Raw genomic sequence first — 17,086 nt, 5'->3', positions numbered from 1 at the left:
CCATTCCGCGGGGCGAAGGGCGGGAGGGGGTTGTCGTTCTCTGCCGGTGGGTTCCGTGGCTTCAGGGAGCGGGACCGAAAAGCGGCGGGTTTTGCGGATGGAGGGGCGGGAGGAGGCCGGTTCGGGACCCCGGGACCACCTCACCGACCTCCTGCTCTTCCCCCGCCCGGTGCCGTGGCCGGCCAGCCCGGCAAGGTCGAGGAGCCCACCGGGTGCCGAGTTCGGTCCGTCCCGGCGGCACCCGGCAGCGGTCCCGCGGGCGAGCTGTTGCCCTCCAGGGCATATGCCCCAGAGCTCCCGCTTGCCGGTCGCTTCCGAGCCGTTGTGGGCACGAATAAAGCTCTCCGTCCCTGGGTCACCCAGCCAGTTTATCCCTGCTGGCCCTGGGCGCAGGCAGGGCCCCGGAAAATTTTTTTTCCACGCAAGGAAGAGCAGAGGGTGTCAGAGCTGCAGCGCAGGCTCCTGAAATCCCCTTTGAGCATTTATTTTGGAGGGATTTTCCCCGCCTCTGGTTTTCCAGCAAGCAGCAGGGTGGGACCACACGGGGTAAGGGCTGCGCACCGCCGCAGGACCCCAGGTGTGTTGTGGGGCGGTGGCCCTGCGACCCGGTCCCCGGGGTATTTTTGGGGCTGCCGGCTCCCAGGGATGGAGGATGGGCATTCCCAGCGTGTAGGCGCTGAGCCACGCAGCCGTCCCTGGGGACCGCCGGCCGCTCAGCCCCAGGGCCGAATGATGCAGGCAAGAGCCCAGCTTGGCCCAGCTGAGCCCTGAACACTCCCCCCAGATGGAGACCCTCTACCTCCCTGGGGAGCCGTCTGGGGAAGGAAGGGTTCCCCACATCCAACCCAAATCCCGCTGGGCTGCAATCTGGGGCCAGGGCCCCTCGTTGCATCGCCTGTCACTGCCGAGAAGGGTTCAGCCTCATCCAGCCCCTCCATCCCTGCCTATGTGGCAATTGGGGGCTGCTCTCAGACCCCCCTGCCTCCCCATGGCCAGACCCAACAAGCCCACCTCCCTCCCGTCTCCTTGTGGAGTGGGTGCTCTAATCCCCGACCCACTGGGCAGCCACCATGGGGTCATGGCAGCGTCCCCCTTGCACAGCCCAGGATGCAGCTCCACCATCGCCCTGGGACCCTTCTGCAATGGCTTTGTGTGACAAGGTTTTTGGTGGCAGGTGGGGAGGTGTTATGGGGAGTGGCTTCCATGAGAAGCTGCTGGAAGCTTCCCCTGTGCCCGACAGAGCCAATACCAGCCGGCTCTAAGATGGACCCACCGCCAGCCAAGGCCAAGCAATAGTGGTAGTGCCTCTGTGATAACGTATTTAAGAAGGAAAAAAAAGTTGCTGGGACAGACGGAAACGGCAGCCAGAGAGAGGAGTGAGAACATGTAAGAGAAACAACTCTGCAGACCCCCAGGGCAGTGAAGAAGGAGGGGGAGGAGATGCTCTAGACGCTGGAACAGAGATTCCCCTGCAGCCCGTGGGGAAGACCCTGGTGAGGCAGGCTGTCCCCCTGCAGTCCCTGGAAGTCCACGGTGGAGCAGATCTCCACCTGCAGCCCGGGGAGGACCCCACGCCAGAGCACATGGGTTCCCGAAGGAGGCTGTGACCCCGTGAGAACCCTGCACTGGAGCAGGCTCCTGGCAGGACCTGCGGATCTGTGGAGAGAGGAGCCCACGGAGCAGGTTTTCTGGCAGGACTTGTGACCCCGTGGGGGACCCGTGCTGGAGCAGTTTGTGAAGAACTGCAGCCCGTGGGAAGGACCCATGCTGGAGAAGTTCGTGGAGGACTGTTTCCCGTGGGAGGGACCCCACGCTGGAGCAGGGGAAGAGCATGAGGAGTCCTGCCCCTGAGGAGGATGAAGCGGCAGAAATAACGTGTGATGAACTGACCATAAACCCCATTCCCCATCCCCCTGGGGTAGGTAGAGAATCTGGGAGGGAAGTTGTGCCCGGGAAGAAGGGAGGGGTGGAGGGAAGGTGCTTTGAGATTTGGTTTTATTTCTCATTACCCTACTCTGGTTGATTTGTAATAAATTGAGTTAATTTTCCCCAAGCTGAGTCTGTTTTGCCCGTGACGGTAATTGGTGAGTGATCTCTCCTGTCCTTACCTTGACCCACCAGCCCTTTGTAATATTTTCTCTCCCCTGTCCAGCTGAGGAGGGGGAGTGATAGAACGGCTTTGGTGGGCACCTGGCGTCCAGCCAGGGTCAACCCACCACACCTTCCCGCAGGGCTGCCCAGCCGGTGGCTCCTGCCTGCCCTGACCCCTCGGTTGTGCCCAGTGCTGCCCTGCTTGCATGGCACCACCGGTCCTTGAGGGGCTATCAAGCAAGGAGGAGGACAGACCCCAGCCACTAAGGGGTGAGTGGGAAGCACCATCACAAGTGTGTCAGGCCAGCAGGAAGGAGGGGACGGTGTGGGATGTCCCACCACCTCCTCGGTCTGTCCTGGCTGAGGGAGAGGGGCCAGGCCACCGGCATTACCCTGGGGGTAATGCTCTACTGGGACCCCTCCATGAGCTCCAGGATGCTGCTGTAGAGGCGCCCAGGGGCATCCAAGCCCCAGATGAAGTCCCAGTGATTCCAGTCAGGGATGTGGCCATAGGTGACGAGGTGGGCGATGCGGGGCAGCAGCAGGCGGACATCCCTCCAGTCAGCTGCCCAGTCCTCCCCCCCTGACCACACTGCGGTAGGCACGGGCATCTCCTCCACCCGGTAGGAGGGAGGTGTCTCCTGGAGGGACACAGGAGGCTCTGAGGAACTGCCATCATGGTCAACCCCTGCAAGCCAGCCCATCCCCACACCACCCAGGACAGTCCCCTGGCATCTCCAGCTGCCAGCACTGCCGCTGCAGCCTCCTACCTGGTGGTATACAGCTGGGTTTTCGCTGCCATAGTCGAAGGCTTTGAATTCTCCTGATTTCATTACCTGGGAGGAGAGGAGAGATCTGCAGCGGGAGGCCAGTGAGCACCGCTGCAGGGGTCCGGCATCTCCCAGCCTCCTCAAGGGACCACATCACGAGAGGGGGCTCGCATGGGACATTGCGGGAGGAGGTGGCATCCCTGCAAAGCCAGACTTTCCACCTTTTTTACCAGGGTGATGCTTTGATCCCCAGCTCCACACCTATCCATAGCTATGGGACGACAAACCAAGGTGTTGCATGCGACTCCTTGGCTGCCCTGGTGCAACGCTTATGACTCTGAAAACCGGCTGATGAGCCGTGTGTGCAGGATGCTGCTGGAGGACTTCACGTTGGCGAGTTTTCCTTCCACAATCTGATCTCCTTACCTGCTCATAACACTTTGGGCTCAGAGTACAGAGACATCAGTGAGCCCAGTTATGATAAGAGTTGCTTCTACGATAGGGGTGAAAGCTCAGATACCTGCACAATAGTTGCATTGATTAAAAAGACCTTTTTTGCCTTCCCTGTTACCTATAATTTGGCTCTGCAAGGAGGCACCAGGGTGGGGATCTCCAGCCTGACCCCATTCCTAGCAGGGCCAATGCCGCAGCTGCAGAAGGTTTCTCAGACTGGCAGAGTCTGGCTCTGGTGTCTCCGGGACCCCTTTGGGCAGGGGGAGATGCTGTTGGATCTCCCTTCGCCTCCTTGTCTCTGGCTGAGCAAGCCCAGCTCCTGCAGCCTCGCCGTGTATGCCCTGGCTTCCACCCACCATCACCACAGTGTCCTCAGGCTTGCTCTGCTTTGGGGATCCCTGGGGGCCCCAAACTGGTCCCAGCATCCAGGGGTGGCCTCCCCATCCCTTCCCTTGTCCTGCCTGGCACAGCCCAGGGCACACACCCCAGTGTCCCCTGGTCCCCAGAGGGAGCAGGGCAGCTCATCCTGCATCCAGCGCCTCTTCTGTATGCCTAATTTCTTGCCTTTACTTCCTCATGAGCTGCTAATGTCCAAGATTCCCAACCTCTTATGTCTGCCCTGGACACACCGGACTCTTAGTGAAGGCACCATCCATTTACTTTTCAGGGAACCTACCTGGGCCCAATGTATCATGTTTTTGACAGATGTCCCATCCGGATAGTGGGATGTGTACACATCCAGCCGCGTCTGCAAGGAAGCATATTCAAGCTATCACTGCTTTCCAATGGATAGGAGCAAGGACAGCAGTTGCCAGATGACGCATTTCCCAAAACAGCCACTGCTGAGTCACGCTGCCTAGAGAGTTGGGTCAGGTTCAGGAATATAATATTTGTTAAAAAACAATTGCTCTGAGACAACTCCAGGAGGAGAAAGGTGCTGAAGGATGAGGCACCCTTAGCTCCTGGAGATACCTCATCTGGGCTGCGGGACTGTGCTCAAGACCTTAGTGACCTCCTGTGGTCACCCAGATGTACAGGGTGTTTGGCAGGGAAGGGGCAGGCAGCAGGCGGGGGGTCGGCAGAGCCAGCGGGTGCTGCTGGGTGCTCCCAAGTGGTGCACCCCGGGGTTCCAGCTCCCTCACCCCCGCATGGGGCAGTGCACCCACCACGTTGAGGTTCTTCTCATTGTAGCCGCCCAGCAGAAAGAGGAGGTTGGCACAGGGCTTGTGCAGCAGCGGGTGCTTGCACAGCTGGGGGAGAAACCTCCACAGCTTCCTCATCCGCAGCGAGGCGTCTGTTGTGCCGAGCAGAAGCTGCAGAAGCAAAGGGCAAGGTTGATTTCTTGCTGGTTTCTGTTCCTGCAGCCTAGCTCTTGGACCTCTCCCACCAGCTGGTCGATGAGGGGATGTGCAGCACAGGGCACCCACAGGAGACAAACCCGCTTCTCCTTTGCCCTCCTGCCTCGCTGAGATCTACACAGCTCATTGCAGGAGGTGATGCTGATTGAATGCACACCAGGCGTATCAATATTCGGGACTCTCCTTTTTGCCCCCACCTCCCCCAAGTGTTGGATTCGTTTTTGGCTGTCGTTAAAATCAACACAGTACAGCTGCTTTTTTCCAGGCAGTCTGTCCGGGAATCCAACAAGTGTCCCCCTAGAAAGACCAGTTTCAACAGCTGAAGATCCTACAGATGGAAGGCAGGCATGCACTCAACACAGTGACCGTGCAGGAGTGCACCGGCACCTGAATCATGTCTGTGCTTTTAAATCAGGGGGAATTGTTTTCTGCTGCATCAGATAGCCCTGGGGATTGCGTCTGGGCACAATCCCTTTTCTAGCACCAGCATGGTCAGGGGAGGAGAGCATGGAGTAATCCCCTACCTGAAACATCTTGAATTGCCTGTCCAGAAGGAAGGCCATTTTCATGACAGGACTTCTGACGTGCTTAATTATCACTACTGGAGCCAGGGCAAAAAACATTTGGATTTTCTGAGCCAGTTCTGGCATGGATGAAAACGCAATGAACGCTGAGAAAACAGAAAAACAACCTGAGACTTGGTCAATCTTTCTTCAGGTGCTTAATCCGAGGGTTCACTTGGGCCCACTGTCCAGATCCGTTTAGCTGGCATTATATCTCTAATTAGAAATCTGGGATCTCTTGCCACCTTTCTGCTGAACGTTAGTGCTAGAGATGTCCGAAAGGAGGCAACGCCCTTATTCCCATGATTAGAAGTGGCTGATGAAGCACTTCAATGACTACCACTGATGGGAAGTCCTGCCCCGTTTACCAGGTGAAGGGAATAGTGCTGTCATCTTCCTTCAACCACTGCTGAAGGGTATCAACATCACAGAGGTTATCTCAAACCCCTGATGGCCCAGTTGGTGAGAAGAAGCACTCTGCATTTCATTGGAGAGCAGGTGTGACCTCCACGCAAAACACCTTTAGTTTTGATGTGGAACAGTCGGTTTTCTAGCTTGAACTATAGTTGCAGCAAGGAGCCTACTGAGGTCACCATGAGCTTTCGTACCACCCTAGGAGCATGCTGGTCCTCCCAGATGTCTTGTATGAAAAGCATGGCTGCTGTGGGACTTCTCGCTGCAAGACACCTCCTACCTAGCTTGCCTGCTAGACCCCAGAGGTGCCTGGTGCCACAAAGATGGGACCTCTCCACTTTCTGCTTACAAACACCAAAATGAGCATTTTCAAGGTGGTCTGGGCAACGTGGTGTGCAATTCCTTCTAACGCACCAATCGTGCAGCCCTGGGAGTAGCCAATGTAATATATCTGCTTCTGCCCAGTCTTCTGCAGAACAAAGTCGATCATGGCTGGGAGATCGTACATTGCCATTTCATGAAAGCTGCAACACAGGAGTAGCGCACAGGTTATAAGGGAACACCAGGAGACCAAACTTACCTGTGAATTTTGGCTCCCTTGCTTTGCTTGTATACTGAAGGGCTTAACACCTGTGGCTGATTTTCCAGGGAAAAGTTCCTATGAGCTAGGAGAGAGCCCTGGGCTGGGTGAAACTGCACAGGGTCCAAAGGCATCTCTCCTGCCACGACCTCATCCTTTCCTGCAGGGCTTAGTCCTCCCATAACCATGGTTAGTGGTAAAGAAACTGTGCAGAGCCTGGCCAGCTGTGCATTTGGGTGCAACACACAGCAGGTCTGCAGACCCAGAGCTGGTCCTCGTTGGGATTACAGCACCAGCTCCGCTCCTAGAGCTGCTCTTTCCCAGAAGGGAATGGAGGACCAGTTCCAGCCCATGTGCCTTTTAATATGATATGGTGAAAGGCAGACCTACTTTATTAGAGTTTTTTTACTGGAAGCATGTTTATGACCTTGGGAAATCCAGGACTGCTCTGAAGATCAGCTCTGGAGAGGCAGTAGCAGCTTAAGGAGCCATTTTTGGGGACGAGGTTTCTGTGGACAATGCCTAGCAGAAGGGGAGGTGGCAATGAGGCTTGTGGACACCTTGCTGGGGGGCTTGGCCGGGGAGGTCCTCGCAGAGGCCCCAAGACAGGGCTGATGTCTCCGCAGGATGGGTGTCCCTAGGCAGGCAGCAGTGCCCTGCGCTCTCAGCAGGGCCGGGCGGCTGGCGGGAGGTGTCAGCACCATGTCAGCAGGCAGGTCTGCACAGGTACCTCCATCCTTCCCAGGCATGTCACCAGGAGGCCTGTGGGAGGACGTACCTGGGGATAAGGTGCTCTGACTTGCCTGCTCGGAGGCACCCACCTCTGCCTAGAGGTTAGTGACAGGCAGAGAAGTTTGCCGTGCTTTTGTAATCTACTCCAGCCCACCTGAAATCCCAGAATTCAACCTGGTCAGCTGAAAGGTGCTGGTGTCTCCGGGACCAGCTTGTCCCTCGGCTGTTTCCCAGCCAGACGTCATAGCCGGAGTCTGCTAGTATGAAGCCAAGGCTGTTGTTAGCCAGATTTTCCACCCAGTGGCTGCCTTCTCCAAGTAACCCGTGCTGAAGAAACACGACCGGCTTGGCCCCTGGGTGTGAAAGAAACAGCGCATTTCATCAAACTGGAATTTCTCTACTTACCCCAAATTTAGTCCAATAAAGCCTCATTCTTTCACTGCCAGAGGACAGACAATGTGCATTGTAATGATGTCTCCTGGTGAAGGAATCCTTGCCATAGTTGTCTCATGGTCATCACTGGAGAGCAGTGGACGTCCCTCCTAAGCCTTTCAGACTCCAGGTGCTCATCCCCACAAGCTCAGTACTGTGGCCACTGACAACAACCATGTGAAGGCTCAGATGTACAGGCTCATCCCTGAGATCGTTCAAACCCCAAAGTCACAAATTTATGGGGAAAAAATTAAATGAGGAGCTCTCTCAAGATATGCCTCCATCCTCTGAGCCACAAACCCAAGTCTCTGCTTGATACGAATGGTGGTTGCTGTGCTGCACACACACTTTCCTATGCTGGCTGCTAAAGCCTTGACTATAAATTGGAGAAGTACCCTGCATTTGGTATTTTTGCTTTGACAATAAATACTCCCCTAGCCTGGTAAGCCTCATCCCTTCACCTGCTTGTTATGTTAAGGGTTTGGGGTTTTTTTTTTGCTGGCATCCTTGTGAAATAGAGCCATACCTCTGTTCCTAGGATTTTCTCTCCCGTAAGGAATTCTGTTCAGGCTGACATAGTAGCCGTCACGAGTCAGGACTTCATACTCCTCGCTGGGGTACCCACTGTAGCAGATCATTTGGCTCTGGGGAAAGAAAAACCCAGGTGGAAAGCTTTCCATAGCTGAGGTGCTCATTTGACTTGAGACTGCATCCCTCATCCACTGGGATGCCTTTGCAAAACCAAAATACTGTGGCAGCTGGGACATTGCTTTGCCCAGGGTGTCTCTGAATCAGCTGAGGACTTTTTGAGACAGGATGCTCTGTCTGCATCCCACGCTCGCCCCAGTGAGATGCCCAAGGGAAGAGGCAATGCTCAGCCGTGGGCTCGTGCCTGTGAACAGGAGGGGAGCCAGTGGCAGCAGGGCCCCCTTGCAGCATGCAGCAGCACGTGCATTTGAAATATTTCCAAAAATGAAGATTGAATCCATAAGGATTTACTGACAGCTGACACCGGTGGCAGGACGTATCACGTCATGCCCTGAGCTGATGTGCAGGGCAGGTAAGATGGCAGGGCGTATTGAACGTGCCGAGAGAAGCTGACTGGAAGGGCAATAGCAAAAGCCCTGCAGGATTTGTCACAGGGCTCCTGAGGCTCTGCCTGAGCTTTATTTATGCTGAAAACTCCACAGATTGGGAAGTTGCAGGCTGGTGAAATCCAGCTGGGATCCTGCCTACACATCGCTGTATGCTCGCTTTGTCACACGGTTGGCAGAAGAGATTAATTTCAGGAATTTTATTGCCCACGTCTTGCGTCCATCTAAACCTATCTTTAGAGACTTTCAGGACTCACCTGGGCACAGCCCTGAGCAACTTGCTGCAGCTGAAAAGAGAGGGGCCACGCACAACTTTCTACCCTCCAGGAAGATGTCTGATCACATCCAGGCTGGGATTACCCTCCTCTCTAACTGACCTGCTGATAACTGCACTGAATACTGCTGGAGGACGAGGACTCCTTCAGGAAGCAGGGCTTGTTAGTGACGGTATGGAGGCAATGTCATATCGCACCGCTCGACGAAACCAGCACAAGTGGTGACCCGTGCCCTGTCCACATACATACCCTCCATCCCCATCTCCCCCAGCTAAACGTCCACAAACTTTCAGACAGAGTGGAAATTCAAAGTTCTCCTGACTTACAACATTCATGAAAGCCTCGGGATTTAGAGCCTTTTCTTGTTTGATGGCATCTTCTGAGTTCGCAGGTGCTTGTATCGAAAACAGGATTGCAATAAACAGCCACATCTTGTGTCTGTGTAAAAGATTATTATTATTATTAAACACTGTTATGAAAGTCTGTTTCTACTTGGTTATAATGGGTTAAGTTTCTTATATGTCTGAAGACCATATATCACAGTCTGGGCTGGGGAAGTGGAGGGGATTCCCAATTCCAGCTTCTATTACAGTCCACACAAGGCTCTTCATAATCCTCTGTACAGACTGGATCTGGTACTGGGCAAGACCCATTTTTATATTTTTAATGGTAAAAAGAAGAGAAACAGCTTTATAATGCAAGAACTACAGTGATAGAAAATACCATCGGGCCGACTGTCACACAAAGGGAATTAATTTGAAGTAAGAGTTTATGCTACAGAAGGAACACATTTAGGTTGGCTGGGTTATGACTATGTCTATACTTTTGCTTAGCTTTAACACCCAGAAGCCACTATTAACAGAAGGATCCTATGAACTGAAACTGGTAGAGCCTCATAGGAAGACTATTTATTAAATAAATGTAGCCTGAAAAAAACAGAAACCTTTCTGATCATCTTAGAGACTTCTGTCCCAAGCAGAGACCGATTTTTAATATACACAGTTAATATTATATACAATTTCTAATGCTTTGCCAGGCTCTTAAAAGTTAAAGCTTAACTTCAACCCAGTAGCATGAGTTGCAAATATTTTCACCAGCCATCTGGTTACTCTCTACCTCCCTTCTTCCTCCTCCCAGTGGGTTTCCCTCACCGTGAGACGTATCTGCCATCTGAAATATTCCCTGTAACCCTCTCTATGGTATTACAAAGAGGCAAGTTACCACAAAAAAAAAAAAACCCCACCAGTCAATGCTTTTTCACCCTCAGGATAGCTCCAATGCAAATCTGAATTACACAGAGGAAAATACATTACCAGGCAGAGCCCACTGTTGTATCTGATCAGGCTGGTGGTGTGAACGGTCGTGGCTCTATTACCAGCAGTGTTAAAAAGACCGTGTTGTGTCAGAGCCCTGTTACGTTGGCACCACGCTGGACCACATCACATGTCCTCCAATTAAGCGATGTGCATGGCGGTCATATCTTTGATAACTTCCTCTGCTTGGCCATGTGGTCATGACTTTCATGCTTGCAAAGGATTACATTTCCAAAAGCAGCCAGGGTGTTGCAGCAAGGAATTTCAGCTATGGAGTTGCACCTTAAGCTCATGATAGCCGCAGTAAAAAAGTGTCAAAAGGTTTTCTTTGTAAAGGGTCACTTCCTAACTCCCAGGGATCCTTGGGAATGCCTCTTAGAAGAGGTCCTGGGGCAATGAAAGGACTTGGGCTCCACCAGCTTCACGAGGCCTCAGGAGCATGCTGACCTCTCCATAGACACAACAAGGACAGGTCAGGCTTCACCGGCTGCCTGGGTGGGAGACATTCAGTGATTACACCACTCTTCAAGGGTGACAGTGGCCCAGGCAACCTCCACATAGCCCTTATGCCCAAGCAGTATTGTATTTGCAACAGGCAATTTGCAAAACCTCTGCAACGTTTTCTGGAAAAACACCGAGCTTAGTGTCTTGCCAATGGACAGCAGAGCAGATGAGAGCTCGTGCAATGCCTCCGTTTGGCTAAAGCAACAGGTATTGCACAAAGTAAAGGTGTTCGTTCTCCACCTCCAGCCCTTAACCTTACAAACTATGCCTTTCTGTAGCTGTTTGGTGGCCACCTAAAAGGCCAAGCCTTCAGTTGGCTACCAGGTGCTCTGCTTGAGTATAAATTACCTGGTCATGGATTAGGTTGACTTTTCATGTTCATACCAGCCATAGTCTACGACCGGTAGGCGAGTTGTGAAACACGGCCCAAAGCAGGCATGTATTATTCCATCCACCAGACTGTAATTTTCTATCGGTGCCGCAACCACTGACACAAAGGGACCATCTGTGTGGGTGCTATCTTCCTGACAGTGGGTGTGGACAGAGCCTTCACTGTTTCATTACCTTACTTCTGTCCCTGTGTCTACTTTGGGCTTTTGAAAATGTCTTCCCACTCCTGTGAGCACACAAATCCCACCACATAAGGTGGACTTTACCGGTCGTGTAGGGGGCAATTCCAGTGTGTGTCCCAAAAGGAGTTAAAAAACACCCTTTGGATGGAGAAACCCCTCCCCAGCTTGTGTTTTTCTGCTCTACCATCAGATTTTCTTCAACAGCATCAAGACAGACCTCACCTTTTACTTATATGGTTGGCTACTTCACCCACCGTCAAGTCTGCTGCCTTCTACCTCCACTGAGTACTAGTTATCTAGTGGAGGTACTAAGTACTAGTACTAGGTACTAAAAGAGGTTGGAAAGGCAGCAGAGTCCTCCAGCATTCTCAGACCATGGGACAAGGCTATCAGGAGAGAAGTTGCCAACAAAGAGCAGCTAGCTTTTTACCTAGAAACTCTTGTGTAGCTTAGTCAAAGGAAGAAATGAAGACCTTTGAGTTATCTGAAGTTAGGAGACCAGAATTGGGCATTTTGAAACATAGGTGCAAGTGTAGGTGGAAGGAGCAATACCATCATGATACTGCTGTGATTGTACCCTTAACAGAATTGTAAATAATCACTAGTATTAACCTGTGGTGTCAGGATGCCATAATACATGGTAGGGTGCACAACCAAATATTAGACTATCATGGGCATCTTAAAATGAAGCTGTATAACCACACTCACGGGATGTTTTTACAGTATTGTTGTGGGAACTAAGGTAAGAAAACTCAAGACCATTTACAAACAGAAAGGTATTTTATTTAACTTTCTAACCAAGTAGACTGTACCAATCATCACTCTCATATGCACATTCTCAGAGGGGCCAAAATGTGTGTATCTAAGAGGTCTGGCCAAGGTCACCTAAGTGTGACATGGAAGGCGAGAGTTTCCAGCTCCCGAGTCCTCCATATGCCTTCCAGATTCTGCCTGAGGCACAAAGGCCAACTCTTTCTTGGCCTCTAAGGTCCTTTAGGAGTCAAAAGTTACTATGGCGTGATGTTTTGCTTCTGCATCTTGTTAGCTTCATGCTTCACAAACATTGGGCAACATCGCTGCTGGGTGTCTTTCATTTTCTTGTTTGAGGTATCATAAGACTCTAACCCATCCTGCTGTTGGGATAACAGGAAGAGAAACAGCCCGTGAAACATGCTGCATCCCACTGCTGTCCTTCTGTTAACAGGTGCGGGTCTTCTGCTGATGAGTCACCTACTCTGTGGCGCATCACGGTGCAAGCAACACATTCCTCACCAGTTTGATTGGTGTTAATTATGTTCTTGGCTATCAACGCATACCATTCCTCTAACTCCTGCTCCAGCGTTTCTCCTGGTGTCTTCATGCATGTACAGTCTGCCAGACTGCATGCCCAGGATGCTGGTTGTTACCTTCTATCTGTCGCCTCTTGACAAGCACAAGGGTAAGCCAGTCACAAGCTGGGAGATGCTTAACTAGCTGTCATCTGGTCTTGGCATCCTGAACTGGGAAAGAGAGTATCATTCTGATTTTAGCAATAAGAGAACATCAAGTCTTGTGTAATTCCTGCCAGATAAGCACGATTCTCTTGCAGTAACCTTGGAGAACCTTGCTTAAGTAAAGAACCTGATAAGGAAAGCAGTGATTATCTGGTTGTACCTCTGCTAGTTTAAAGCCCCTCAGCTAGGCTGGGATATGTCCAGCATCTTTGATTACACATTTAGTAGGGATTTTACTCATGCTAGAATTGCATAGTAAAGCTTGATGAAACAACAAAATCTTTTCACAACACCTTGCTAGAATTGTTCATGCAATCATTTTATTCGCAGTGGTGAAACTGAATTAACGAAAGCGTAAATGTTCCTAAATGTTGACTGTGAAATAACTGAGATGTGGTAACCAGTAGTTTGTCTCAGCTAATTCTTCCTGTTTCTTTGTTTAGAAGACCCCAGAACAACCCTGAACTTCTTGCATGTCTCTGATCTCTCTTCATTGTATAAAAGGCTTTAAAGAGTATTTTAAAGCTAGAAGAGTTTGGTTTGTTCATGAGCAGACCTGGGACAACTTCAGCAAACTTTCTCAATAAAGAAATACTAACAATTTTCCAATGTGGTATCATAGTGCTCTTGGGCTTTTTTCCAATGTATTAGAGAAAAGCTGATTGGGCTTAGTTTAGCTGATGCCCTGGTCAGGTCTATCAGAGACCTTCAGGGAGCAGTAACATGTCCCACGTGACATAGTCCAGGAATGGAGGCCAACACAGGCTTGTGAGGAGTGCTGGAGGTAGTTTTATCTGATCATGATTTTGGCTTACAGTAACTTTCCATGGCCTTATAGCATTCCCATCAGCCTAAAGTACCAATATACGAAAATATAAGTCTCAAAGACCAGTTACTGGGTCTCTCTTCCAAGCATTCATCTAGAATTGCAAAAGGAAATTTGGAAATAACACAGAAATTGCTCATAGTTCCTGAAACAAGAAAGCCACATGTCCTCAGCTGAATAAAACTCTGGATCTGCTCAGCAATGCCAGTGACTGCTGGAAACTTGCTGTTAAGGATCAAAAAACCATGAAAAGTCAGTATACCATCTGACATAACTTGATGAAACCTTATCCTAGATTAACCCTGGTAAAAATCAGTTTCTGAGTAACAGCATAGGCCAGTACGTTGCTTAAAGGAGACACCAAAGCAATCCTAGGATTACGTACAAAAGTGCAACTTCACTTTAAGCATGTGCCTGTGCATAATCCTCAAGGGGGAAGGACACTGTAGGAGACGTGCTCACCACCTCTCCAGTGCGGACACAGCCTGGAGCTGACCATACGATCCAGTGTTCATGCGTGTGCTGCCTTTTTTTGCATTGATCCCAATGATGATAGAAAATTATAGGTCAGAAAACATGGTGCAACTACTGTATTTTGAACAGGATGTGACACAGTTTTAAGCCCTTCTGGCCACCTGTGCCATATGCAAGCAGGTCAAGAATGGCTTTGCATAAGCGCATCTGGAAGAAAATGAAGTAGGTGGCTGAATGACCAACACCCTCCACACATGTAGGCATATGACTGAGGTTGGTTTGCTCATGCATGGAGAATAAAAAGGCAGCACTTCTGTGCCATGAATACATTCACTGGGGTGGTGAAGGCCTCGTGAGGTGTTGTGAAGCCTAAGGGCAAGAGATTGAGTTGATCTGGACCCTGACATCATGGGCTGATGTCGCAGCCTGACCTTGGACCTGTGCCACCACGTGGACCTGCCTGATGACTTTTTACTTGCCTGACAGAGTTGAAACATGCAAGTACTCCAGTCCTGGCAAGATTGACACAGTTTGACATGTAACTCAAACCGTTTATTGATCAAGGCAATCCCAGATGACAGAACATCAAAATATTTATGCTACTAGCACCATTCTGTTTGCTTCCAAAATGCACTGCTTGAACCATTGTTGGTCCTTTAACACGATGGGAAGCAAATACCAGTGCCACAGGTAGCAGAGCACTTCCAGAACCTGATTTAGAGAGAACTTCACCAAAACACTCCATTTTGGGAGACTGCCAGTGAATGAAGATAATGCAATACAAGCATTGCAGAAATGCCAGAGATGTTATAACCTGAACAGAAAGAGAAGAGACTAAACCCTGCAATTCTTATAAATTTTCAGATGTAAATAATTAGTACTTTTTAAGTAAACAGAAAAAAGTTCTTGCAAGCTTTTCAGAAGTCTGTTGGGGAAACGTCTTGCCAACCTTTGGGTGTTTATTTGCAAAGACAGATAAGTCTTCCTGCATTGATATCTATGGCATGAACACAGTGCAGTCTGTGAGAATGCTGCTTCAGGGCAGAGCCCTGCAGTAAATAACTAAATGTATTGGGTTTGTGTGGCAAGGGTTTGGTAGCGGGGGTGGGACTACGGGGGTGACTTCTGTGAGAAGCTGCTGGAATCTTCCCCTGTGTCCGACAGAGCCAATACCAGCCGGCTCCAAGATGGACCCACTGCCAGCCAAGGCTGAGCCAACCAGCGACAGTGGTAGCGCCTTTATGATAACATATTTAAGAAGGAAAAAAGCTGCGGGGCCCACAGAAATGGCAGCCAGAGAGAGGAGTGAGAATATATGAGAGCAACAACCCTGCAGACCCCCAGGTCAGTGCAGAAGGAGGGGGAGGAGATGCTCCAGGCGCCGGAGCAGAGATTCCCCTGCAGCCCGTGGGGAAGACCCTGGTGAGGCAGGCTGTCCCCCTGCAGCCCAGGGAGGTCCACGGTGGAGCAGATCTCCACCTGCAGCCCGGGGAGGACCCCACGCCGGAGCAGGTGGGTGCCCGAAGGAGGCTGTGACCCCGTGGGAAGCCCACGCTGGAGCAGGTTCCTGGCAGGACCTGCGGATCTGCGGAGAGAGGAGCCCGCACTGGAGCAAGTTTTCTGGCAGGACTTGTGACCCCGTGGGGGACCCACGCTGGAGCAGTTTGTGAGGAACTGCAGCCCGTGGGAAGGACCCACGTTGGAGAAGTTTGTGGAGGACTGTCTCCCATGGGAGGGACCCCACGCTGGAGCAGGGGAAAAGCGTGAGGAGTCCTGCCCCTGAGGAGGATGAAGCGGCAGAAAAAAACATGTGATGAACTGACCGTAAACCCCATTCCCCATCCCCCTGGGGTAGGTAGAGAATCTGGGAGGGAAGTTGTGCCCGGGAAGAAGGGAGGGGTGGAGGGAAGGTGCTTTGAGATTTGGTTTTATTTCTCATTACCCTACTCTGGTTGATGGTAATAAATTGAGTTAATTTTCCCCAAGCTGAGTCTGTTTTGCCCGTGACGGTAATTGGTGAGTGATCTCTCCTGTCCTTACCTTGACCCACCAGCCCTTTGTAATATTTTCTCTCCCCTGTCCAGCTGAGGAGGGGGAGTGATAGAACGGCTTTGGTGGGCACCTGGCGTCCACCCAGGGTCAACCCACCACACGCACAGAAAAAGATGTCATTACAAATATACTAAGTGAGGTAGCTAATCTCTGTTGCTCAAGATAGATTATATCTAACCTGTAGCCTAATTCCTACACCCCGAGATTACCTCACCCAATCCTGTTTTCTTCTGTGCTTAATTCTAGCTGTAAGGATGGAAAGTGAAACACCTTTAGAGCCAGTCCCCTTTGATGGTAACTCAAACAGAGCCTACTGCAGTTGTCCTACAAGGATGTGCACCAGAAGACACCTGGATGAAAGCGTGCTGCTAAGACCCACGCTTTGCCTCTGGAGAGCAGGCGTGCTGGGCTCGGTACCCCTCCTCACCCCCCAACCTGCCCTTTTTGACCCATCTCTTCCCCACAGGGCACAGGGTGGGGAATGCTAGTTGCATCGTGGGCAGTGGGCATCTGCCAGCTTTACAAGCTACTGAAAGTTATCGCTGAGCAGCTCTCCCTCACCTGCAAGTGGCAAGAGGTCCGTTCTGAAAACCCCCATACTCTGGAGGTTTAAGGCAGTACAACCACACAGAGCCCAGTGGACCCTATCTTACTTTATTATTATTATTATTACCATTATTATTATTATGATTATTACATCTTTGTGGAAAGAGAGTCTTATCCTTTGCCCTGCTTGCTCCTAGGCATATTTTAAGAACATAGCTACACAAACAGGCAAATTCACCATTCCTCCCCTAATCAATAAATTTTTAAGGAGTGTAATCCAGAAGCTGAAAACAGAGTTAGACTCCTTACTGGCTTCCACCAGACTCTTCTCTCTCCCACATAAGGAAAACAAAAAGTATTTCCTGAGAGTCGGCAAAAGGTGACCTTTCCAGCTGGGTTTGTGCCTTGGGAATATTGCTTAAAATAGTGCAAAATGGTGTTTCCTGGTAGAACTTATTGAAAACCCTTTTGTGTACAAGCAAGGCTGGTGTTATCCAAATCAACATGAATTTGAGAAAAATGTTCCCTACATTAGGCTCCTTCT

The 17,086-nt window shown here is 50.9% G+C and overlaps 1 protein-coding gene across 1 annotated transcript; it reads right to left on the bottom strand.

The window, feature by feature from the left end:
* Positions 1 to 2,498: 2,498 nt before the first annotated feature.
* Positions 2,499 to 9,193, bottom strand: LOC126042705 (lipase member M-like). The gene is made up of 9 exons (XM_049810255.1): positions 9,089 to 9,193; positions 7,920 to 8,037; positions 7,116 to 7,314; positions 6,064 to 6,173; positions 5,197 to 5,342; positions 4,481 to 4,627; positions 3,991 to 4,062; positions 2,862 to 2,927; positions 2,499 to 2,732 (listed from the first exon to the last, which is right to left on the bottom strand). Exons 1-9 carry the CDS (start codon positions 9,191 to 9,193, stop codon positions 2,499 to 2,501), a joined length of 1,197 nt encoding a protein of 398 aa, XP_049666212.1.
* Positions 9,194 to 17,086: the final 7,893 nt, after the last annotated feature.

Source organism: Accipiter gentilis, chromosome 9 (assembly GCF_929443795.1).
Source record: "Accipiter gentilis chromosome 9, bAccGen1.1, whole genome shotgun sequence".
In the NCBI taxonomy this organism is placed as follows: domain Eukaryota; kingdom Metazoa; phylum Chordata; class Aves; order Accipitriformes; family Accipitridae; genus Astur; species Astur gentilis.
Note: the sequence above shows the minus strand (reverse complement) of the source record. Positions and strands in the feature narration are given on the sequence as shown.

Excerpts from the sequence above, each read along its gene's own strand:
- LOC126042705 (XM_049810255.1), bottom strand. The coding sequence starts at position 9,193 with ATGTGGCTGTTTATTGCAATCCTGTTTTCGATACAAGCACCTGCGAAC. Across the intron at positions 8,038-9,088 it reads CCGAGGCTTTCATGAATGTT|AGCCAAATGATCTGCTACAG; the intron begins GTAAGTCAGGAG and ends TTCTTTCCCCAG. Across the intron at positions 4,628-5,196 it reads GGCAATTCAAGATGTTTCAG|CTTCTGCTCGGCACAACAGA; the intron begins GTAGGGGATTAC and ends TTGCTTCTGCAG.